Source organism: Pterocles gutturalis, unplaced genomic scaffold (assembly GCF_000699245.1).
Source record: "Pterocles gutturalis isolate BGI_N339 unplaced genomic scaffold, ASM69924v1 scaffold23385, whole genome shotgun sequence".
In the NCBI taxonomy this organism is placed as follows: Eukaryota; Metazoa; Chordata; class Aves; order Pterocliformes; family Pteroclidae; genus Pterocles; species Pterocles gutturalis.
Window position 1 is genome coordinate 53,435 of NW_010138885.1, and position 26,390 is coordinate 79,824.

The 26,390-nt window shown below is 41.9% G+C and overlaps 1 protein-coding gene across 1 annotated transcript in view; it reads right to left on the reverse strand.

Moving 5' to 3' along the window:
* Positions 1-4,199: 4,199 nt before the first annotated feature.
* The window catches only part of EYA2 (EYA transcriptional coactivator and phosphatase 2), a 53,671-nt gene continuing 31,480 nt past the window's right edge, over positions 4,200-26,390 (reverse strand). Inside the window, exons 9-15 of the mRNA XM_010083175.1 lie at positions 18,483-18,572; positions 11,763-11,821; positions 10,907-11,067; positions 9,754-9,868; positions 9,045-9,166; positions 8,099-8,199; positions 4,200-5,067 (exon numbers count right to left, since the gene is read on the reverse strand). Of these exons, the coding sequence (XP_010081477.1) occupies positions 4,987-5,067; positions 8,099-8,199; positions 9,045-9,166; positions 9,754-9,868; positions 10,907-11,067; positions 11,763-11,821; positions 18,483-18,572 (729 nt within the window). The 3' untranslated portion in view covers positions 4,200-4,986. The remainder of the gene's footprint in view (positions 5,068-8,098; positions 8,200-9,044; positions 9,167-9,753; positions 9,869-10,906; positions 11,068-11,762; positions 11,822-18,482; positions 18,573-26,390) is intronic.

Consider the following 26,390-nt stretch of genomic DNA (forward strand, 5'->3'; position numbering starts at 1 on the left):
TGAATTGCAGTTGTGTCAAAAATAGCCTAGCTGGCCTTATTTGTGAAGCATAATTGCTTTTAGCATATGGAAGTATTTTTTCACATTTTCTTTGTATAAAATTTGTATTAAACTTAAATATCTTTTTTGACAATTGTGTTTCTTTGTGACTAAGACAGGTGACACACACGATATGCTTTGGGTTTCTCCAATTTCTCAAGAAACTTCACAATTTTTTTATTAAACTGTTTTAGAACAATGTTCTGTGTTCCTGGATTTCCAGTTTCGTTTCAATCTGGACGAGCGTTCATTTCTGCACAGTCTCCAGATGATAGATAATTTCACTTATGTCGGGATCTTCTGTCATCTCAGAAGCGTGGGACCTTTGAATCTAAGCCTGTCACATCTGAGAAAAAACAAAGCCGTGCTGGCAGTCTGTGCACAAGCAGCCAGTTATCTGTAAACTCGGCAGCACCCATCTGTTTGCCAGCAGCAAAGGTCCAGCGGTTGTGTAACAGTTTCCATGGGTTGGCTGGGGCTGGACCGACACGCGTAGTCTGGTCAGGTGTGTTTGTGGGTTAGAAACGGGAACTTTAATGGCGAGTACGGTTGTAGACCCCTAAGAAGACACACATGGGGCAAGACTGCCGTGTGTGTCTTCATCATCTGTTAGAAGAAACAGGGAGCTACTGAAACAGCTCACTGTGAAGTCTTGCTATGGACATCATCTTAAAGTTCCTGCTCCTGTAGTTACCTTGTTACCTGCATTTGTAAAACAACTAAAGTTAATGTTCACAATGCTGCTGGCTGAAGAAAAGCACAGATCTTGAAAGCCTGGAATTATGTTTTGGCCTTCCTCGTGTAATCTGAATCACTGAAACAAGCCCTTGTGTTAGGAAAAAGGAGAGAGAAATCAAAAATTGTCTTGGGAAACCACCCTGCTTTCTGAAGCCTGTTTCAACCTTTGTATTTTCTTCTAATGGGTGTTGTTTTTTTATAGAAAAATTTTCTTTCCTCATTCAGAAATCCTAGTGAAGATTTATATAAATACAAAATAACAACTCCCAACAAGAGTTATCAGGCCAAGACCCAGGTATAATTTTGCATGTTCCAGTGACTCTATTTTCCACATTTTAACTAGTTATGGTATGAAGTTCATTGTTCTCTGAAGATTGTTTTGTGTTAACTAAAGTGAAGGAAGACCCATCTCTGGCTTGGATGTGATGGGAGGAGATGACTGATGTGTTAGGAATTTGAAGATAGGCTGCGACCTTATATAATGTATGACTGAATGCCATGACTGGGCGTAGCTGCATCCATCGCTTGTGTCTGCAGTATCCCTCTGCGCTGTGTAGCGTATCCATTGTCTATTCTGGATCCAAGTATTTTTGGGAAAAAGTACTGTGCTGGGTCTGGAAGTTTTACCTCTTTCTGATGGTGAAGGTTGATGAGTTGCGGTACCTGCCTCAGTCCGGGATTGACTGATCCATGCTCAGCCGAGGCTAATCTACAGCCCACGGAGGCTGGGTTTTCCATCCACCAAAGTCCCTCTCAGTTGTTGCCCTTTCTTGATGAATCCTAGTGGCTGGCTTTTAAAATGCTTGTACGGGTCCACCTTAATTGAAGGCATTTTAGAAACAATGAGATTTCTATTTTTCTTTCCTTTAAAAAAAAATCATTTTTATGCAAAATGCAACTCGAGTACCTGCCCAGTGTTAGCTCTGCTGCCCTGCTGTATCTGCCCCGGTGGGTATCTCACGGGAAGATGGCTACATGCTGAGAATTTGGGTTTGTCTACTTAACGCTCATCAGGTAAAGCGGCTGTGACTCCAGAATTGTGAACGCACCTCACAAACCGGATTGTTGTCAGGCTGCGGTGCAGGGAAGGACGGAGGTGTCCGGCACTCCTGCCTTGTGGGGTCCCTGTGCCCTCGGGCGGTCAGACGGGAGAACTGCAAGGGAAAAAATGCCGTACGGGAAATGGGTGACACAGGGCGATTACTGGGTGTTCTTCCTGTGCAGGTTTCTGGTTGAAAAATGCTACATTCTGTTGTTGCAGCTGAACTATTCAAACCTGGGCAAAGCCCAAGTGTGTGTTTTTTTTTTTTGTTTTTTTTTTAAAGCTGTTTTCAGAAATGGTTCAGACCCTGGCTCTGGTTTAACAGAACGACTGGAAGTCTGAAGACAGAGGCTTAAGATCTTCTCTTTTGGTGCGTGTCATCTCAATGGTTTATTTGGTTGTAAGAGCTCTTATTTACCTTGTGTTGCACTCCACGACTTCCCAGAAGCGCCAGCAGGGAGCAGATGGGTGGAGAGACCCTAAAGGTGAGGTTACTGTGGGGAGGAGTATTTTGTGTGAGTCCTGCACCTGAAGAGGATGCAGGAAGAGACTGTGGATCAGTTCCTGCAAAACTCAGAGTCAGGCTTTTCCAAAAGGATTGCGTTACGCCGGTGCAGTGTGACACGTCGTGCTGTATAGGCTCACAGGATGTACATACGAGTACTGCTCATCAGATACAGCACACCGAGTGTGCTTTTATAAATCCTTTAAAGTGCTGTAAAATATTTTAAAAACAGTTTCCAGTGTGTGCCTTTGCTGTTAACTTAAATCCAATTTCTATTATAAAAGACAAAATACTCGATCTGCCTTGCACTGTTGGGGGAACGCTAAATCACCCCAAATCAGCAGCTGCTCCTGAGGGAAAACCAGAATCTGGTTTCTTTCCTTGATCGAAGCCTTCCCAATCAGCGTGGGAGGCTTTTGGCTGTTTCTGATGGGCTTTTTAGCATTTATACACATTTGTACATTGTGCTTATCTGGACAGACTAAAGCAGAGGCAGTGCAGATGGCTGTGGTTGCTGGGTACGAGGCTGCTGCTCTGATCAGCAGGTGTCATCTTAGTCCCAGCCACTCTGCTGATACTGTCCCATGCTGGTGCTTAGAGTGGAAGGCTTAAACACTCCCCATAACCCTGAGCTTTGCTTTGTTTTGCAATACGTGCTCTCTGCTTGAATATTACTTGTTTTTTTTTACTCTCTGGAACAGGGTCCTATGTGGTTCTTCTGCTCTTGCTACAGCTGAACAAGAATGATTGTCTCTAAGGATTTGCATGACATGATTTGAGGTGCAGGTTGTTACCACTTAGAGTATTTCACTTTCAAAGGTTTTATTTACAGGTGTGCTTATCTTGCAAGCATCTATCAATTCTCCATTGAGTTTGATTTCCTTGACTTGTGATAAAACTTCCTACTAGTGACAGGCTTACAGCTGGAAACCTGGAGGAAAAATCCTCCTAGACTTGATTCTCAGCAGGCCCCGAGACAAGTAACATCTCTGCTAGAAAAATCACATTTCATTTTATTTCATGTTATAGTAATTCCAGAGAGCAGCTCTTCGTAAATGCCTCCAAAGCACGTACTTAAAGGATGTTTTTGTTCCTGCCTGCTGCTGACAAGTATAGCTAACGTGTTACAGCTGCTGCATGGCTGCTACCTCTTGAGCCAAAGACTGAGAGCAGATCATTTTGAGATCAGATTTTCTGTTTTAGTCCAGCAGAAAATCCCCTCTCAGGTCTAGCTATGAATGTGTTTCCTGAGGTAGATGTTCAGGGGTATCACTCAGGCTGGTGGAGCACTTGTGTCACACTTGTAATTCTTGTAACCCATACTTGCTTGATCTGGATTCACACACGACAGATCAGGGGATTGTACTGCTTGCTGTGCATCTCGCTCCCTAACACCTTGTTCCAGGGAGACTCTGATCCTTCCGAGGTTATTTGGTGCCACAGCAAGCAAGAACGAGCAGTTCTGAAAGTGAATTAGAGATTCATCCAGGCCCAGAGAATTTAAATATTTTGACAGCAAGAATTAACAGGCCAGCCCGGCAGAAATCCTAAGGCTGAAGCTTACTTGTAGATGCATTTATTTACATAAAAATAAATATGCAGAGCTGCAGTATTTGCTTGCCCTTTATCTTCTTTTGCAGGACAAGTGAGATTTGCTGAGTGCCCACATTCTCTCCCAGCAGACACACTGAGTGTCTTCAGTCTTTGCCCCACGAACAGACAGAAGGGCTGGCTACAGACTCCCTTTGCACCCGAGGAGCTCTGTTCAGAGTCCTTCTAGCCTAACCCCACCTTAACACGGGGAGTGTGCATTCTACACACACCTCCAGATCCAAGAGTGGCTGGAGAGAAGGCAGGTAATCTAGTCCCCCAAAATGTAAACATGTTTTTATTTAATGCCTTTCGCTCATCACAAGGTACTTTTTCCCAACTCCCAGCCCCCCAAACCAAGATGGCAGCATAAGGCACCGTGTAGACACATGCACAGTCCACATACCATCTATGGAAGATTTAAAAACACAGCTATAGTTCTTACCAACAGTACCATGTGTCCTTATTATTAATGTACACAAGATGATTTTCCCCCAGAGTTTGTTCTGGAGAAATGAACTATTAATTTAGAATGGTAAGAGTTTCCCTACCTAACCACCCCAAAAAGCCAGGTTAAAAACACAGGTACAGAGCTTAATACCAGAGTAATGAGATTAGTTCATAAATTAAAAAAATAAAAAAAAAAAAAATCAACAGTTTTCACTCTTATTTTCAGAAGGTCCCATGTGATGTGATGTACTGTGCAGGCTCCTATGTCCTCTTCCCCCTTCAAAAGCAAGAAAACTGACAAGTAGACCCAAGACTTCTAGTGTTTGTCATTGATGGCAAAAAGGCAGTTACAGCTCTGTGCATCCGGTGGAACCGTGTAACTGCAGGATCCCCAGCGAGTCATCTGAAGGCTTTTTCCTCTGTCCAAAGGAAGAAGGACCTGATACAATGTTCTTTGGCTGCAAGTTCGTAAAGGCTTCCACTGAAAGGGTTCTCCTTCAAAAAAAAGAAAAACTGCAGTTGCTGTGGGATTTTTTTTTTTAATAAGGAAATGTTGAGGAATAGGTGGAACCGATGTGACAGTTTGAGTGAAGCCCTCACAGTGCTAAGATGTTGGGGTCTGCTACAAATATTCAAGTTCCAAGGCGTGCCGAAGAGCTTCCAGGTCAGCGTGACAAGAGATTCTCCAGAATGGCATGTTGTGCTAGAGTGAAACCAAAAGAGGGTATTTTTTGGTTTTTGTTTAACACTGAGATCAAAACAACTTTTTTTAGTTTGCACCCTCAGGAACAGAGCTCTGTACTTGGGCCACCAGGTTGTCGCAGTGTCACAAGCAAGGAGGCTCATCTTAGGGAGGGAGGAAGGAAGGGAAGGAAGTGTCTATTTGCTGATACGTTTCTCCTATGCAGAGAAGAAAACATCCTTCACAATTTAGGAGTGTCCTGCTTCAGAGCTGATGGAGGATGCGGGCTCACTTTCTGCAGGTATTAACTACAAAATTTTACTCTCCTTTTTTTTTTTCATGGATTAATTAGGAGTGGTTCTAGAACTGCAGTATTTCTAGAAATAATTTTAGGTGAACACTACTAGTGAAAGCTGTTGTCAGTGCTTCATAGACAAGTAAACAAGATATATCATAAAAGGAAGTTACTAAAATTTATAAAAATGTAAACAAAATAATAAAATACCACACAGAGTTAAAATGCTTTCCTAGTTAACTGGAACAGTAGGTCATACGGCATTTTCTGTAAATGTAGGAACTGGTGTCATTGCACAGATCAATTATTCATTTACTGGAACACTGCTGCCTCAGAGAAGGCTTGTAAGACAGCTTATAAAAAAAAATAATTCCTAATTCCTGTTTTTGAGAGACTATCTTATATTCTTCTCCTGCCTCCCTGTTTTTCAATTTGTATTTACTGTGAAAATCTTTTGTAATCTCCTGAAAATTGTGAATCTACGAAAACCAGACTCGCATCTGAAAGAGGACAAAGAAACAACTTTTTTAAGTGCTGTGAAACAAGTGCAGTTCAATGACACAGGGGACCCAGGACAGAAACTGAGCTGCTAAGGTACAAACAGCACTCTGAAAGCATCCTTGTGCCGGCGTAGTTCTGCAATCATTGGCAATAGCTATGATGCCCGTGGTTGCTTGCAAAGAGATAACCTCAAAATAATTAGAACTTGCTTTTAGATGGTAAATACAACTTTTCTTGGTATGTTCGGGTGAGCCTGGGGTTTGAGCTGGATTTGTTTCTTCTCCAAAACTGTTAAAGCAGTTTTACTTTAGATCAAAGACACAGCCCCTTTCTTAGATTTTATAACAACATTTGGGACTGTGATTTTCTTACTTTCATCCCAAAAGACTCTGTACAGTCAGTGATATGTATGCAGTAACAAAAGTATAGAGAGCATTAACTGATGGCTTACTCCCCTTCCATCATGGGAATAAAATTTCTGAGTATTTTTTCACTGTAAATAATTCAACTGTAAACATACTGCTTCTGTTTAAATAAATAGCTTAGACAATGCTTTAGAAAATATATACTTCCTAGATAGATGACTCTGATGAAGGGAGATGTTCCAAGTGTACCCACCTGTGTAAAAAAGAAAAAAACCTCCAGTGGTTCCAGGTGTTTATTTTATAGGGAGTCTATTTACACTCCTCTAATGTTTAAATACAACTCCAGCTTCCCTCTGGTATGTTGCCTGTCAGTAAACAAATGTTTCCTTCAAGCTATTTATCAGTGTGTGTAGAGACAGCAAGCAAACAGACATCTGAAGTGGCTGGAATCCATTGCTCTGCAATTCCACTTTAAAGGGAAAAGTTATTTCCTTCTCCCTTCCCCTCCCTTGGTTGTTATTAAACCCCTTCCATTAAATTATCTATTTTTCTTTCTTAAATAAGAAGACGACTTGGCCTCTCAGCCACTCCTGTTGTTCAGCATTTACAGATTTATCACTCACCAGACAGGTGAAGAAAAACGACCCACTAAAATGGAGATATTATCAGTGCTGTCAGTGCTGTCGGCAAAACAGTGAAAGGCTCTCTGCCTGCCCCCCCTCTTTTTTATTTTTATAAAGCTCAGGTGTGTAGAAGCCTTGACTAATGATTGTCATCAATCAAAGGAGGCGACAGCCCAGCAAAGAATGTGCTCCACTAATGGGGGAGCTGCTTAGGCAGAAGACACAAGCGAAGAGGGCTCTTGAAATCCTGCCTGTAGAAGGTTGTTGAACCTTCCCACTCCTTCAGGGAGCCCAGAGCCCTGCAGCCTTTGATGCAGTCGTGTTCACTGACCCACTGCCTTTGAAGTATAGCACTGGGCTGTCAAAAGCAGCGGGCTATTATCACTTCATTCCCAGTCATGCATTTTGGACTCTTCCCTGACAACTCCTTAACCCTTTGTGAACTAGAGAACCATCTGCAGATTCAGCGAGTTTTCCAAGGTGGGGGCACGTACTGTTGCTTCCATCAGCCAGGGGAAATACACCCTAAAAAAAGGAGGTTTCTGCTGCTTTGAAGATGACCTGAGATACAATTCTGGGGGCAGAACGTGTGCCAATCACCTTATTTGCTGGAATTCTGTCAGTGGGCCACATCTATGCAGCGAGCATTAAATATTTCCAAGGGCTTGTTATTCTTGACCACGCTGCTCTTGCAGTTCCTGTTCTACTTTGTATTCAGTACATCTTCCCCATTTCATTTTGCTTGTGAAATTAATCACACTGATCCATAAATCACTGACAAAGGCAGCAACTCAGTACTAGTCCCTTTGGTATTCCCTCTAATGACATTACACCCTATGAGCTCAATGAGTCATAAATATAAACTCATGTATGTATATATGCATATTCTAATAAGTAATTCAAAAGTAATTCCACTAATTTGGAATTTACAAAAGCAACATGTGTAGATCAGAAATTCACCCTTCTTGCTCATCTGAGATCACACACTGGAGTTTTCCTTTTCGTGTGTTTAAAGCCATCTTTATTAAGCAAGAATGATTCCTGGAACATGTGACACAGCGACTACCTGAAAAATTGCACTAGCTGCCAAGGTGGGGGAACTTACAGCAGAAAATTTCTCACAAGGTTGTTGAGTGTTCTGCATGTTAAGAAATGAGACCAATTGTAAACTGTTTCAAAGGGAGGGAGCTTCACTGAATGCTTAAGTAAAGAAAGGGTCACTGAAATGAAAACTTGGAAGAATCCAGCATGGTATCCACAAACTGTACCTTTTTTGCTCCCTGTTCCTCTTCAACACCATCTCCTATTACAATGTACACGGCTTTCCTTCCAAACCTTTGCATTATTCTTTCAAAACAGCTCTCCTTCCCTAAGCAACAGAAGAGAAGACACATTTTTTTTCTGTGGACACATACAGCAGGTGAGGTTAACATTCAGCTACTGGAAGGGGAGTTGGGACCTAACTGAACTTGCTGCTACATTCCTCATTTTCTTTTGAAATTAGAATCTAACTGAATCTTCATCTGAGATGGATTCTCTCCATCTCACGACAGCTACTAGCATTTTCTTTATCAGCCAAGGACTTCCAAGTGCTGCTCGTTTTACATAAGCTTTCTGGCTTTGATGCACTGCTTAGACTGGCAGTTGGTAGGCTGATGTGACACTCATATTCAGCTTCGAGACCTCTCTTCCATTCATTTTGGTTGCAGTAAAAGCATAAAAATACAACCTCAAAGGTTCAAACACCAGAAAGGCTAGAACACAGAAAAAGCCCAAAGCCAACTTTACCAGTATTTATTACTCACACAGCTTCACAAAGCTCATTCAGCACACTTGACCCCTCTGCGAGAATAACAAAACCCAACAGTTTCTGTACATAACAGGTCCAACCAGACTGCCTTGCTCCTAGATGGGTGCAGCTGAACATCCCACATGCAGTAGATGCTTCATAGGGTGGGTATTTTTCAGGCTCACTCCCCCTTGGAGACACTTGAGAAGACTTTGAAATTTTTTTTTTTTCCCCAGTCTGTACTTGCTTAACTGGGGGCAGTCAGGATGTGAACTGGAGATACATAAACACGGAGCTAAAAATAAAGCTCATACATTTTGTTGTTGCTTGTTATGATTAGTTTGAATGGTTGTGGACAAACATCAATCTATCTAGGGACAAACTTCAATCTATCTTTGTTGAGGCCAAAGTTAGTTTGTTCTTACCTGTTTTTGTTGCACTGTAAATGTTTTCAATGGGGAAGACAGTGCCCAGTCCATAGAGAAGCACTTTAGCAAGAGCTGGTATAAGCTGAGTCGTGGTGACCAACACATTCACGCAGTTAGGCCTAGGAAACAAAAGTTAGCAGAAGTGCCAATCTGTGTTTCTCTCTTTTAGTCTAGACTGAAAGATGGCAGGAAGCAAACCTTTCTTGCGACTGGAAGTTCCCAAGCCATTGGGAGATCATGCAGCTAGATGCAGATAACGCGAGTACTGGTCATGTCTTACCAACTTAGTAGAAAGAAAAAAATATAAAACAAACTAGCAGCAGTGATGCAGCCTTACTGCATGCATGCCAGGGTCTATTTTGTGGTAATTTAAACACCATTAATGTCCATGCTGGGTTCTTTGAGTGAACATGTTCAGGGACAGCAGGGCCTTTTCTCCTTTTCCTGCTGTTTTGTAAATCTGCTTACATCAAAAGTGTGCCACAGATGAGGTAGCCAAGGAAAGGCAAGAAAAAGGACTGTTTTTGTTTTGCTCAGGTCCTCATCTCAAGCTCACCCCACCCCTTGATACTACAAGTCTGGCAAACATGTGCAGACTGGCCTCCCACCAGTCTGGCCAGCAAAGTCCTGTAAGTGCGTCTTGATTTGTTTAGAGCAAAGGAGATCCTGGATCAGGCCTGCAGGCAATTCTTTAAGCTGTTCTTACCGGGAATGTATCAAATTCAGCGCCTTCAGAGCATGTGTGAGCCAGAGATCAGTCAGTGCTTCGAGTTCTGCTCTTAACTGCAGCCAGGTTTCCCTCTTAGGAGCTCCTATTAAACCTGTAAGCAGGAAAAGCATCTTTGCAGAAGCACGGAAAGGGAGCTGCATGGCTTTGTATGCAGAATGCCAAAGGGCTCCTGCCTGTGTTCTGAACCCTCTCTCTCTCACTACCCTCCTCTTGGCCCTGGTGCAGGCTGCTTCCCTTCGCCCACTGCCACGTCACTCCAAGGCTCTGCCCTGAGGTGCACGAGGCCCGACTGCAGCACACTCCTGTGCTGCTGCATGTCAACTTCCCTCCTCTCTGGCAGAACGGTATCAGTCACCTGCAGGCTGTGGGACCTCCTTAAAACACCCATCTTGGAGTCAGCATAAAGCTTGCACAGAAGTGAGCCAGAGGATGAAAGAGCTGGCTACAGCAGGTAGCAGCCTGAGCTGAGAGCCATCTGAAGCCAGGATGGTTTTGTTTCTCCCTAAAAGCTACGCACCATTTCCAGTACATGCAGGTAGGCTGTTCCCCCCACCAAAAAAAGCTTAAGGTGATACTCTGGGTTTTGCTTCTTTCTCTTTCTAGTCAGAGACCTGGCACTGATGTTCTAAAAGAGAAGCAGAGCAGCCTACTGCAAGAACTGTCTGGAACTAGCTGAGATGAAGGAACCCAGGGCATCCTGGTACCTGGTGGTATTGTTTTGTGGGAGTTAAAAACAAGTAGTTAGGATACAAGAATGCCATCAGACAGAGATCAGTCATGTCTTCTGTAGGAAAAAAAAAAAAGCATATTTAGTTTTGAACTGTTTGCTTGCTTACTAAGTATTTTGGAAAATTGGAGAAGGTTGCTCTCCTGCCAAAGAAATTACAAAATAAAGCCCCACTCTCAGACTTGAGTCCTTCTCCAACTACCAAACAAGGTATTTAAGTGCATCTCCTGCAAATCCTGTACATAACTTTATTTAAAGATGACTGCAGAAACTCTTGCTCAGCTCAGTGTGAAGTATTCTTATCGTGATGCTCGCTATACCTCCTCCATAGCACGTCCCTAGCGGGGTCAGAAGTATTTTGGAAGATGAAAGGCACGTTGTTGCCTGGCCATAGACGCTTACCCCCTACATTATTTTTGTAGGTGTTGTACATCTCCTTCACCCGACGGTAGCGGAATGCTAATTTCCTCATCCAGTCAACTCCCCCATGAACGCCTGAGCCCAGACACAGATTTGCACTGGCAGTTGAACTGTGAAAGCCGTCCGCAGAGAAGTTATATGTGCTGGGAAAGGGAGGAAGGAAGAAGAGAGGTCAGTATCATTACAGTCTATACGCGGCCAGCAAGGAGTGGAAACAATTGTAGAGAAATGTGGAGACAAGTGGCAGCGGCGATGTACGCAGGACACGCTGTACAGAACTGGAGTTCATCTTTAGCACAGTTACTGCAACAGATTTTTAATATATTCTTAGTATAAAAACATTCAATGCAGGTTACTTAGCACTACCTGGCAGTTCTGAGGTTCTCTGGAGTACAGAACACCTGAATGTCCTCAGGTCACTGAAACTCCTCACCTGCCTCTCATCTACAATCCTCACTACGAAGCCCATTCACTAGAGACTGGGCAGTGCGAAACCTTTCCATCTGGTCTGGAAGCTTTCTGGCCACACCTGTGCCAACTGGCTGGCCAAATCGCATCAGAAATAGTGTAGTCTGACAGGAGCTCAACCTAATTTTAGATATATTTCCCAGAATGGTTCAAAGCTCAGTATAGTCAGGGCTTGACAGTATACACAGGCATATTAATGTGAGAAAGGGGACCCTGTGCTTCTGTGTGCTTAATAAATGCAGACAGCACGGAGCCAGGGAGGGGACAGGGCACATGGCTGAGAATGTTACTTTACATCCCTGACTAGCCCCCTGTTTTCAAACAGCTGTGGTCTACCTGACCTGCAGCTTCCAGCCTGGAGATCCCATACCTTAGATCTTGACCATTATCATCTGACGATACATCATCTATGTGGATCTGGTCACAGTCCTGAGAAGTGTATAAAAAAATACAGCGGTAAGTAAATGCTTTGAAAAAAAATTTGAAAGAATATAATGGAAAATTACTTTAAAGGTAATATTAAGGAGATAAAAATGTTACTTATTGCTAGTATTGTCTGGCATAGTCTAGCCAGTTAATTGTTAGGAACAAGTATCACATAGCACTTGCACAAAATATGAATAGACAGGGTGGGAGGTGATCTGTTATCTAAGGGCACAATAGCTCTTGAATAATACAGCAAGTGAAACTCCTTCCTATGCAGACAGGAGGGAGAGAGATGCTTGTGTTTTAGCCAGGAAAACTGTGCTTTTTAAACTTTGTATGCATGATAAGGCAGAGATTTGGCAGCCTCTCCCCCAGTGAGAATACTCCTTTGGACAGGAGGTGTATGGCCACATAATTACAAGGGGAGAAAATCTGTTCCAAGAAATTTCCAGAGAGAATTGTCCTGCTGGTGTTCTCACAGTTTGTTCTAAGAGGGCTTCCTTTGATGTGCAGGGAAGCTGGGCTGAGGAACTGAAGGTGGCACCTTTTCATAGCCCCAGCCACAGAGAGAGTTAAGATATAATGTGTGTCAGTAACGAGGAAATCTATGCACAGGAAATTTAAACAGAATATATACTTGGAGCTCAGCCTGCATGAAGTATGTACTCTAGCTCTTTATCTTCCCAAATTCTTCACTGTTTGAATGGTGGAAGCCCTACCTCAAAAATTTGAGAAACATTATTTCTTTGCTTTCTTTCCTAGTCTTAGCATTAAGATTAGAAAGAGAAAAATCAGAAAGTTTCTCCCACGACCTTATATCTCCTCTCTCCATGACCCTTGCAGGTAAGAACAAACCAGAAAGCCTTCAACCATCTTTTGTTCTGGTTGAGTTTTCAACAGACGTAGAAACACTTGGTACCACAGGACTTCGATCAGAACAACTGCAGCTAGCCAAGGTACTGTTATTCTTCACTAGTTCATTATTCTGTAAATCACAGAATTTGTCTTACCTTCATTACACAATTATGAATTTTATTAATTACTTTAAACTAGCCCCTTTCAAAAAAAGAAGTCCCCAAACAAGTAACCAAACTTGCTGCTATCAATGGCAAAATGTCACAGACAGTTCTTGTCCATAATGATGAGATTTTTTGCAGCATTTATTTTAGAGAGTTCTCAGAAAGACACAGGATTTTATCTTGCTCTTGTCTCATCAGTCCTCTTATAAACCTATCACTGGGTTGTATATTTCCGTATATAAGTGGAGCTAAGTGGCTGAACAGAAGATTTCTGCTGGCACCTCTCTCTCTCTCCTCCACCCCCACCATTTTTTAAGCACCCCTACCAATAGCTGTTGTGAGCCATGCTGGGATAATATTGATGCATCCCACTCCACTTCAGCTGTATGATGCAGGGCATTAAGTCAGGGGAAAGGTATTTGCAGAGGGATCTGTTTTTCTCATTTGTGAATGAATTGTTCTGTACACTGAAGTGTGACAACAGTAGCTATCACATTTCTAACTTAATAAAATACCATGACACTTGGTGAGACGCTACCTCATAGTCCGCCGGCTGAGCCTATCGTGTTACTGGGTGAAACACAGGGAAGCTGGTTAAAGCAAGAATGTGGACCATGTTTTACTACTTGGTTACAAGACTACTTTATCATTCTTTGCAGAATCTCCTTGAAATCTTAGTGAGTAGGAAAGCAAGGCAGGATATCTGGCCTGCTGAAAAGAAGGTCCAGATTGTTCAAATGGAAGTCTGCAATGGAGACATGTCTGAGTTTTCAGACATGTTAAAACTATATTCTAGGATCTCAGAGGTATATGATGTGTGGCACGTACAGCCTGTAATTGAGTCAAACGTGTAAGACCTCGGTCAACCCTCCCAACTCTGGGAACTGAACTGTTTTTACTGCTGTGGTATCTCTAGGCCAGTCTGTGCTACACAACCTGCCTCTAGGTGGGACCAGACCCTTGCACCCACATAAAGGAGCCTGAGCTAATGCAGCTTTGAAATGGTACTGCCGGCCTGGAGAAAGCCTCTGCTGCCTCCTTGTGAAATAAAAATTGTTGCTGAGGATGCATGGAGAAGCACCTGTTAACACTTACGCTCCCTCTGAATACTCTCAAGGTATGTCTTGTGCATATACAAGAACAACTAACAAATGCACCGGTTGTCTATTTGTGTATCAGGACTGCGCTGGAGATTTTTAAACATCTCATGGATTCACCGATCAGTCAAGCTTGCATCTCTCATTAGGCAGGGGGGGAGGGAAGCAGTTCCCAGAACACAACACCTCCAGGGATGGCTCTGAAAGGCAGTAACTTGTAAACACACTAATTCCCTTGTTTGTTAATTCCTCATCCCCTTGTCAGTCCCTCTGTCCTTAATCCCTGTTTTCCAGAGTGCTAGACAGTATCTCCAGAGGGACTGGGGGTGGAAGGCACTATTCTTGAGCCAGCGTTGCACTGTGAACAAAAGGTGTCTGGAAGAAAAAGCACAACCCTGAAAAGCCCCAAGTTCGTATTTTAACTTCACTGTGATCTGTAACCTAGGGCTACTCCTTTTCTCCCCAATTTCACAAAGAGGAACGGAGAGTGAGAATACCTCCTTTCAAGTAAACATTTACTCATATATTCTGCAGTGCGATCAGAGCCCTTTGCACACAACACCTTGTAGGGCCTATACTCGCAGACTGTAGGGATTTAATCTGCCTGTACGGTTGCAACTGCAAGCAGAGATGATGAGGCCCACAAGCGTGTAAGTGCTACATGAGCAGATGAATTAGCACGGCAAAACCACAGTAGCATGATTTCAATGCATGGCTCAGCAAACACAGGCCTGGCTTGCCTGGGTTATGTTGCTAACCACCTGCAGAATGGGGCAAAGACTGTGTCACTGCATGCTCTGGAAGAGCTACACATCGGTTGCTCTTGTCAAGGTTTGGTGCCTCGATTCTTTGCCACGGGGCAGGCACACCACTGAGCTGTGCTTCAACAAGCACTGACCTCCCCCCTGCCCTGAATCAGCTGGAAAAAGTCCAGCTTCTAAGTTGTACAATTTAAGAGTTAACTTGATGAAAATTAATCCCTTTCTCTAAAAAGACCAAAAGTGTTTGGTAGGAGCCTGGGTCTAAGGCTGCCCTGGGGACCAGTGATCAGTCTCCTTCCATACAAGTAGCCGGAAGGTTTGGGGTGAATCAAATGGGAAACTGGCCTCTCTACTGGGCTGCAGCACTAAGAGAGGATGGGCCAAAGCAGGTTATCTGAACCGATCTGCTGGTTCACCTTTTCACACATCCAAGACTCCCACTCCTGAGCATGGCAGGAAAAAATGCACCCAGACGATACATCCAGGGAACACTTGCCTGAATCCCGTCTGGGTAAACCCTGAAAACACATAAAACCCTGGCTAACAACAGGGAGTATTCCAGTTCAGGCTCCTCATGCAGACTTTGAAGCCAGTTTTTTGCTATGATGTGAAATCACATCCTCGGCAGACTAAGGAGGATCACACAAACGCTCCTAAGGGCTGTGCAAACTTTGCTGTATCTATGGACAGATGTTTCATCCTCATCAGGGACTTTCTGGGAATGCTTCAAAGGGGCTTTACACCCTGGCAGCCCCTTCTGCTCTGCACAGCACTGAAAACTGCAGCCAGCAAAACAGACCATTCCCTTGTGCTAAAGCAAGGTGATAACTGATCTCCTTGTCCAACCTGCCTCCCAGGCAAGGATGGGCAACATTTCCTCCACTTCTCCCCTTGCTTCAGCTGGCAGCACCAAGGCCAGCCATACTCTGGTTGGTTCAGTCTGCTGGGCCCCCCAAAATGCCTGAACTTGGCTACGGATTTGTGCCAGAGAAGAGTTTTGTTATGTTTAGTGTTTTCTAGTAAGAGTACTCTTGCTTTGGTCTCAAATGGGGCAACTGTCCTACTGCTTTCTCTGCTGTCCTGACAGAAGATGGGCAGAATAGTTTCAGCCCCATGCAGTTTTAGTTTATTTTATCTTGCACTGTTATACCACATGATGGTGCTAATGTATACGGTAATGTTTGTGGATCTAGAAATGAATCAGCTTCTGTGCTTGTTTTTCATCAATTTCTTTTTTCTTTTTTAAGAATATCATTCACTGTATTTTTTTAAGCCTAACACTTGGTGATGTATGATCCTTAAATACCACTTTCTAAACACTCAAACCTGACTTCCATTTATCATCCTAAATAAAGGAGTTGGATGGTTAATGAACAGAGATGGATGACTCTGCTGTAGCAAATTCTTCCAAACTGAAATGGCTTTTTTTTTTGAAAGCTAAATTTTGTAAAGAACATTTACTTCTCTTGAATTCTCTGTCATTCCTCATTTTTTTAATTGAAAAGGCTCAGCTAAAACCAAACGACCTTGATTTGGTTTTAGTTTGAAAAAAAATTTGGTTTGTTTCACTTATCAAGCATGTGTGAAAAGGGAAAACTGAAATTTTGCAGTAGAAAATGCTCTTCTGCTTCCAGCTACCTGGGCCATGCATCATCATTTAGAATGCTTAGCACTGGACCTAAGATAAAATTGTCTCACAATGCTACCTTTTTGCTTGTTTCTGCTCTGGTTAGCTGGAACACTAATTTTTTTCCAAAAGTTTTAATGTTTTTCATGGTTTTGAGCCATCCAGTTTCAGCAGTAAGTTGTTCCCACTTTTAGGTGCCTATGCTGTTCCTTTACACCCTCTGGCAAGTCCATTAAGGGTGTATTAACTCACTCATTCAGCTGCCAACTTTGTGTTTCTCCATTTTTTAGTAAAAGAACATATGCTGATAAGATAGCCTCAGAAATCAGCAAAAATTGCTTTTTCTCATGCAGCAACAAAATAGCACTAGTAACATAAATTTTATGTATCATCTTTGCAGCCCAAACTACTTGCTGACAATCTCTCTTAATATTTTCCTGACCAGATGTGTCCTGTAGCACCTGGTTCTCTTCCTGTGTTAGAGATAGAGCATTTTGCAGAAGGTTCACATTTCTATTTGGAGACACAGTGCTAAACTTTAGCTCTTCACTGGACTAGTTCTTGCCCAGCTACATAGTCCTGCTAGAATAAGAGAGTCCCGTATCTGAGGGATTTTTGTTTAGCTTTTGCTTCTTTAATGTCTAGAAACCACAAAAGAAAAAAAAAACCACATACCAACCTCTGTAATTAAAAACTTTGCTCTACTGTAGTGGCTGACGAAGAACTTGAGAGGCCAAGACAGATAAAACTGACTCTGCTTCTAGCAGCCAAAGCCGTTACTCACTGATAAATGTGCAGAATTTGACTGAGGCCAGACAATTTGCCACTCAATTTCATGTTTTAGAGCGGTAAGTGAAGCAAGGAGAAAACTTGTTTTATAATGATTCACCAACTTATACTCTTGTAAAAGTCTAGATAGGCAGAGGGCTTCTGGAGGCTGGCTTTGTGCAGGACTGGAGGCAGCTTTGTTGCACCACATGTGGAGATCTGGTGGGTGAAAAGTGCTGGTTGCATATGAAATATCATTACTATTTATATAGTGCCCTGGACTGTCAAACAGCAGCTCTCTTATTTTTGTTCCTCAGAGAATGATTTTTCACTTTGCACTTTCTGTACCCTCATCACCAATTCCCTCTTTGAAAGAAGCTGAACGAGGAAAAATCTGTCAGTTCAGGTCCTACTCACTACTTGTCTTTGAAAGGAAATGAAAATTCTCAGCAAGTGAAACTTCAGATTGTAAGGAGACAGGTGGCAGGAAAGGTTGTACCTCCTGTAATGCAGAGGACCACAATGCAATCAAGCAGTGAAGGAACCAGAAGTGCTTGCTGAACTCATCAGGCACAGAAAAAGTTTTCTCATTTCATCTGGCACAGAAACAAATTCTTTCTTTTTCAAGTGAAGAAAAAGACCACAGAAGTCTGCCCAGGGATGACAGATTTTTTTTCCCCGAATACGTCCAAGCAGTACTCTGACTCCAGGGTGCCCACAGCACAAACTCATCTTATTCACTTTGTATGTGACTCATTCGGACTATTTCTACTGATTGCAGATGCAAACAAATTTTAATTGGTCCTGTACAGCTGTTTCTCAGGTGGTGACAGAATTCTGATAGCATCACTTTGCTCGAATTTTACCATATATTCAAAAGGATTTTCACTTTGTATAAGGCATAGTCAGATCGAACTGTGCCACAAAGAGGATTCTTCCTCTTGGTCTTTTCTGTTGAAACTCCTGCAGTGTGCCTGAGCTTGAGCAGACCTCCTGCTCTGTGTGTGCAAACAGAGCTTCCTCAAGAACAGAGACCGTTTCTAAAACCTTTGCATTGGCTCATAGCTAATTGCTAACTGCCCCATAGGATCTATGCTAATTTAGCTCAATAAAACCATTAAATAGCAAATTTCAGGATAAGCAGCAACAATGTCCTCATTATTAGATTTAGTAAAACTGCCAAAAGCCATCATCGTTACTGTGTATTTAAAATAAAAATCCCTAAAATAATAAAGATGTCAAAGGGACACAGTAAGGTATGCTTTCAAGCAGCCATCTAAGGCCCATTTTTGGGTGTCAAAAATGAAAGTTTATTGGCCAGAAAAACAAGTTTGTAGACCAGATGCAAATGATTAGAAAGAAAGATGTTAAATAAAATAAGCAGCTACATACCTCCAGGTCATTAAAGAACAGATGTGTATCGGCAAGGTTGAAGATCATTTCTTCCATCATAAGACCTATCCGCACAGATGTTGTAGTATCCTGTTAGGGGAAAATCAGGTTTTTTCCATTCACTTTGATTTTCTTTTTCTTCTTTTTTTTTTTTTTGGGGGGGGGGGAAGAGGGAGGGTGGGAGATCTTAGAGCAAACATAGGATCTACACATTCTTCTTGCTGAAGATATGTTCATTAAAGTAATTTTATTTCCCAAGTGTATCTTAACATGATTTTCCCCGTCCTTTCTTTTGCTCTCCTAGATAATCAAATTCTGTTCTTTGAAGGCTGTCTATGGCTCATCCCCACAATAATAACCCACACACTTCAGATGATATAACAGGAACCTTTAAACACCGGAGCCTATACAAGGATTGCTTCAGCAGCCTAGACGAACAATTGATTTCCAATAGTGAATCTTTAGTCATTAGTGAATCTTTAGGGGATAGTTACGAGCGACAGAGCACACAGAGGGTGGTCCTTTCCTGACTCCATCCTTCAAACCAGCTATAGAAGGTCAGCATTACTCTCTTTTAATGCCAAACAGCAACTTGGTGAGCAAAATCTGAAAACAGAACCCAGGAGCTCAAACGTAAATTGAGTCTCTTTCTCTAAAGGGTGCACTCTGTGTGTCTCGGCATGGTTGCCTCAGATCTTTACAGCCCTGCTAGCTCAGGTGATCAGCACAGAACAGGACAGAAGGGCAGATGTGCTGTTCTCACTGTGATACAGTATGACACTGTCCTCGGCAGCACATGTGCACCTGGCAGGAGGTGCAAAGCTCTGCCATCTCCACTGAAGCTGCATACTTATTTAACAGTATAAGCAGAGTTAAAACAATCCCATCCTACCATGCAAACCCAATTATAGTACAACAAAATGCTTGTCCAAGTACGACTATTCCTGCTCGGGACAGATCATGCTCTGCAGTGGTGTAAAGCATGAATGCAGAGCCAGGACTGTGGCCATAATGGCAGTTACACCCAAATAACTACATCGATTAAAAAAAACAACAAACAAGACAAGACACAGCACACTGAAATGCTGGATGGGTTCATCTGTCATTCTAGCTAGTGTTAGAAATGGTGACACGCACCCGATGCTCCTGTCTGTGTGGGCTGGCTGACTCTGACTGTTTTCTCATTCTGCCATTTTCTTGTATCAACAGCCCCTTGCCTGGGTGTGGGTCTAACTTGACCCTTTCCCGAGAGGGTCCCAAACTGCTTCCTAAAAGGGAAGGACATGGTGCAGAAGCTCTGGCTGCCTGCAGCATTTTTAAAACACACTTTCTTAGCGATTAAGAGAATGTGAAAATGCACATGCCAGCAGCTCTGTAACGGCTTCTACATGTTCTTAAGCACGTGTGAACTTTCTCACATCCAGATCCTGCTCCTACAACATCAGTGGCAAAACCTTAAGTAAATTACCCTTGAGAAGGACTACATTACCTACAGCTCTACCTCAGTGCGTTTAGTTGATTCATTTTAGAAAATTAATGTTTTTCCCTGCGCTCTACTTCAGCACGTTGGTTCATTTTAGAAAATTAATGTTTTTCCCTGCCCGTTGCTACCCAGCCGAGACACCACAACTGCCTGTGAGAGTGCTGTCACTCCATTTCCTTGACAAATCAGCAAGCACAAACTTAAATCAGCCCAAGCTGATGGGGCTGACTCTGCTTGGCCAGAGAAGCCACCGACAGCCACTCCTGCATGGCAGAAGTGATGGACACTTGAAGGGCCATGTTAACAGCAGACCGCATGTGCACAGCGGATCTACTTGGTCCTCCAAGCTGCCCCTTGGATGGGGGATGGCGGCCACACGGTTCCTACAGCTCTTGGCTTAGTGCTTCAAAGCTACCCAGTGGGCTCTGGATACAGCCTTTGCAGATCTGTTACTCTGAAACAAAATGAAGTGACCTGCTGTACCCAGCCTGGTGCACTGCAATATATAATGAGTCTAGTCACTTTTCCATGTCTTGTGCATAAAGTCAACCACTGTTCCCACCCCCAAACAGCTAACCTCGTTCCTAAAACCACAGCAAAAGCAAAGAAATGCACTGATGCAAACAAGGTCGCCGGCAGAATATTTTCTTATTCATTAAATACTTCAAAAACACAAGCAAAAGTAATCTGTGATTAATCTGATAAACACTTATAGCTCAAAAGCATTGTACCTGTTCAAACGAAGCAACAACAAACAATTGGAAAAAACCTCAGCATTCTCTCAACAGGCTTTTTGTTTTTTAAATTTGTCTTCATCAGGACAGAGATCTCTCATCTTTATGTTTATGTGGGTGGTTTTCCTCCACTAGAGTTACAAGCCATGCTAAACCAGGGCAGATTTATATGTAGTCTTTGCTCTAATTTTCTGCAGATTTCTGTGGAGTCACGTTATTGTATGACAGGACAGTTATGAATTAGTTGAGGAGCTCTAACAGGGAGCACAGTGTTTGGAGGATGAGTACATTTCAATCAACCTTTGCGGCAGACGCTGTTGACATGCAGGGTGTATTACACGCTAACCTAATTATTACGCATTCTTAGTGTAGTTCTCTTTAATTAGAGCAGAATGGCTGTGGTTGCAGCCATGTGTGTGACTCATTGTGCCCATCTCAAGAAAAGCCCTGTCACTCATGTTTAAACATGCTTGTTGCTATCCCAGAAAGAAGGGCACTTTCTCCTCTGGGCAAAAACTAAACTTCAACAGACTCGCCTTGAACATATCTCATTAAGCTGCAAACCTGCTCCCTGACAAGGGACAGGGACACAGGCGTAATCAGGGCATCTGACTGTGGTCCCATGCAAACAGTAGTGAATCAAATTTTACTACCCAGGTGTAGTTACACAAGGGATCTGTTTTGAAGAAAATATGCTGCTAGGAAGAAATTATTTTGTAAAAGAGTTTTTAATGAAGCAATTTATTATTATAAATTTCAAGGATCATTAACCTTTAAAACTCTTTCAGGAAATCTCATTGGTTGGTATCTGTCATTTATCTTCTAAGTTTTGTCTTTAGCTTTATTGGTATTAATCACTAATGGGGAGCAGGAAACATTTCCTCAGTGTATGAAGTTACCTTCTCTTTAACTAAACAATATGGAAATTAAACTGTAGATGAGAGGGAAAAAAAAAAAAAAATCTTTCTCTTGAGACAGAGAATATGACGGAATGAAAATAAAACAGAAAAATGCACTTTACCACCCAGAGGGGAAGTAGTTTGGGGAAATGATTTGGCATCACTGCTTTCACAGTATGGACATTTCCTCTGTAGCAAGGCATTCTTCCAAGTCTTAAAGAGCCTGATAAAGTTAAAAGGCAAATCAGCACTCCCAGTATGATATAGGTGTCTAGAGGCACTAGGCCAGGGTTCCACTGGCAGTTATTTATTTGCATTACTGTAGCATCTAGAAGCACTAGTCCCAGACTTGAACACCACTGGGCTAAAGGTTGTACTCACACAGAGGAAAGACACAGTCAATACAGCCTTCAATTAAAGTATGAATAAACAGGAAAATCAGACTGACAGGAAAGCATCAAAAGGAGGGTATATCAATCAATGTATTGTCCAAATTCTCTGTACAGGGTGTAAATAATCTGAAGAGAATTATGAAATTTACCTGAAGATGTTGATGGGAGAGCTCTTCCTAGGCACAGAAATCCTGTAACACTGAAGGACATCTCTACGCTGCAAGGGTTGCCCTGGTGGACTACTAATGCCTATGTTAAGAGTAGTGTGAGTTTAGCAGAGCAATGTAAAGTTGCGGCATTCATACTGATGATCCCTGCTACTTTACCAAGGGGAATGTTTTCTTTCATATCCCAATGGCATGCGCTGACACATTTTCTCTGTTGTTTTTATGTTGGCTAGTTGCATGCACTGTTCCTAATTCTTGAACTAGTTCTGTACATTTGAAGGGAGCTGCATTTTAAAATTACAATTTGAGTTCAATTATGTCCTCCAAGCTAATAACACCTTGCCTAAAATGAATTTGTTTCTGTTTCCATTTTGTCCCCTCATTTTGATTAACAGGATGACAGAAGATGGATAAAAGGAGCTTGTTCAACAGCCTTCAGTCTGTCTTTGCTTGAAGATGATTTCCACAAAAACTGGAGGTGAGCAGTGGGTTAAAGTGGGAAGTTAGGTCTACTCAACTCCATGTGACACTCCAACTAGTCTGTATTTTAGCAAAGCAAAGGGAATGCAGAATGTGTAAGCCTACCCAAATTAAACTACCAAAGGTGGGTACAAAAAGCTGCACGTATATTGTAGCATGCACCGTGTAGGTCCCTAGGCCCTCTTTCAGGAGCTAACCTACACAGAAGCCTGCATTGTCGTATCTGTGCTACTACAGGTATTGGCATTACCTACACAAAAGCCTGTGTGCATTGCAGCCACACTTCAAACTGCACTGTCAGCATCCTCCGAAATAAGTCTGTATTAAAACCTTCTTACTACTCTCCTGAAACAGTGAGATGGATTTTTCATAAACTGCTTATACTTGCCCTAGAGTATGCATTAAAAAGACATGTATTTTATAACACCTGCAGCTACTACTAATCCACTTGGCTGGATGTCCACAGACAGCTCTCCCCTCTTGCACACTGTAATTTTAAAAGGAAGAGAGAAGCAGACTTATCTCTGGCAATCTCTCAAGTGCAAGTCACTCCTGCCTGCAATCCTGCCTCCAAAGCCCATTCCAAGCCTCTGCCTTACAGGTACCCTGTTCAGACTTGCAGGCCATTAGCAAAGGGGCAAAGCTGGCTCCTTTGAGACGGATTAAAAAAAAATCAGCTTGTTGTCTGACTCTGCTTCTATTTAGCAATGTGACAATTAACCTGACATTCAAAATGTTAGGACAAAGTCATTCTGAGCATGGACCTTGGATTCAGACATCCCCCCCTGCTTTAAAAAACAAAACAAAACAAAACAAAAAAACCCCAACATCCAAAAGCCCTAGTATTTTAAACTAATCAGTCTCTTTAAATCCCTGCCAAATACCTGTTTATGCTGTGAGCAAATAATTACTTTTCTACAAGGAAGAAAGTATTAATTAAGAGTGTTCAGACTCCTATTCTATATGGTTTATCTACCACTGGTGTCAGCCAGAGGTGAGAGACGGATTAGTATACAATCAAGGGCTTTCTAAGTTAAATCTCCTCCTTGTGGTTAGCCTGTTAATAATGAAGTTGTCACCAAAAGAAAGAATTTAATAGCTTTAATTGGGTTTAATTACTTGGAAACTCCTGGAAAATGGACCAGCTCCATTGTAGTACAATAATAATAATAATAAAAAAAGCAAAGATACAAATGCCTGGGCCACATGTTTAAACAAAAACAGTCTGTGAGAATAATCATCCTTTGCTTGTAACATTCTATACCTTGATCAGAATTTGAGACATGAACAAGGCTTTCCCATAATAATGGGACATTAACCATGCGCATCAGTTCTAGTTCAAGTAAGTCCACATCTTTTTGAGGAAGATTACACATTTAGCTCTTTTACTACACTTAAGCAGCTTAGCTTGCAATTTTATCTTTTTAATAGACAAGGGCTACAGCTAGACCTAGCTTCTCAGGCCATTTCAAGTGAGAGAGCGGATATTTGTGAGAAAAGTTGTTTTAAGTCATCAAAGTAGCTCAGGAGCTGAAACTCATTTTCAGAAGTGACTTAAGTGACTACACTTCAAACTTTTTAAAAAAGGATTGTCCTTTTTTTTTCCACATAGAATCACTCAGCTTTTCAGGCTCTAAACTTTTTTCCTGCAAAAATGAATACATTTTTTTACCTAAAGATTGCTATATTCAGGTTTATTAGACAATTTACTGAATGTAAATGAATAGTGTCTACAGTCACCACAGTGTGACCTTGTGAAAAGTCCATGCTAGATGGAGAGCAAATATAATTTAATCCCTTTTCTTCAGATACCTTTTCATATTCACCCTTACTGTGACTTGAGGTGTACTTTCAAAGGATTGTTTGTTATTTCCTGAAGAACTATATTTTACTGGCATGTATCTGTTCAGAAATGGTTGGGGACTACACCTTGGAAATTATTCCAATAAGCAAATGAGCATGTCGGTCACTAAATCCTCACATTCAAGAGCACACGGAGGTTGAGAGGTTCTCCTCCCTCTCTAAATGAACTATGCTTAGGGACAAGCAGTAATGACTACACTAATTTACCCAGTGTCTGAACCCACGAGTTCTGAAACAGGTTCCAGTCCTGTCCAGTACTTAAATACAGGTTAAAAGCTGGGCCATGATGCTTGCGAACAAACGGAAATTATTTTTATTTAGTAATACAAGAAGTTCACGACCAAAAATCTGCAAATAATTTCTTTTTACTATACAGGGCACAAGTTTCAAAATAGGGAGTGGAATTTAAACCAAATAAGTCTTCATTCCCTTCCCCTCAATACAGGAAAATCACTGTAATTCTATATGTAAGCCCTTGATAGCTCTGTGAAAAATACAGAACTCCTGGAAAGCTTGGTAGAAACACATCACGGTGTGTAATCCTCAGCACAACTGCATATTTTGCACATGCAACTTCCTAACATAAGTAATGTCCCTTTGTTTTTTTTAAAACTACTTTTCCCTTAAAATCAAGTCACAATTCAGCAACACTGGAAGGTTCCCTTTACTCATGCTTGTTTGACAATCCAGCATTTTTTCTGATATATATTTTACGTCAAAAATAATCCTTTAATACTTTCAAATGCCACACGTGCACTTTGCTTAGCAAACCCTCTGCTCACCTAAGCTCTAGTACAAGAGGTCACATCTACACAAGCTCAGAGTATCTCCCATGCCCACCATCTAGCTGTTATGGATCTGGTTTTGCTGTTTCTGGTGCTGCTTCTCATCAACCAGTACAAATGATAAACACAGATGTTTGCTCCCGAAATACACATTTGAAGTAATCAAATGGCTGGAATTATTTACTCCCTTCTCTCCAATAATGAACTAATAATTGATATAGCAGCATGTCTAAAGTAACAGACTTTTTTATTACCTGCAGTGATTGAATGCTTTTTTAATTTAACTTAAAAAGGCATTAAATACAAGGTTTAGCCTCCAGTGGATAAAAAAATCTCCAACTTCCTCAGAAAATCCTTTCCAAATTGTATTCATCTTGACTTAATCCATGATCTACCGAGTGAATTAGGTTCTATTTGTTTTGAAAATCTATTTTATGGAGTTCCAAGGACTGTGTTTTCCTTAGGAAGGGCTTATTCTGCCTTTCTGACCAGGATGCCTGCTAGCAGCCCTCAGCATAGGCCTCTGCAGGTTTTTAACGTCCCAAGGTGCCCCACACATATGACTAACAAAATGTAAATAAACACAGCTGAGCCAGTAAGAAATTGGAAGGTTTTCTCATTAAAGAAATAAAATAAACAGATGTCCTTAAGCACTTTGGCTCATGTTTGTCAAAGGAATGGAAAACTCTCAGATGTCTGAAAAGCAGTAGTGATATAAGGCCACATCTCAAGCGAGAGAAGAAGAAAAAAAGCGACACCACGGCACTTAGAATTAACTAACAGCTCTCAAGGGAGGGCGCTTTTGATTTGAACCTTAGCAACTTCTACAAATAGTTTTTAACAGCCAAGCAATAAAATGGGGTTTTATTCCTTCTCAGTTTGTAAAGTAGTAAAGGACAGATTCGGCCATTAGAAGCATGAATCACCATCAGATTTGATTAAATCCCTATGGTGTTTCAATCAGGTCCTGGCTTTAGGGTCCTGTGAGAGAACAAAGCAGGGAAAAGCACAAGCTACTTGAAGCATTCAGTGAAAGTAGAGGAAAAAAAAAAGAAAAAAACCCCCAGCCCTAGGGTTTTACAAGAATCTTAAGTAGAGCCAAGCA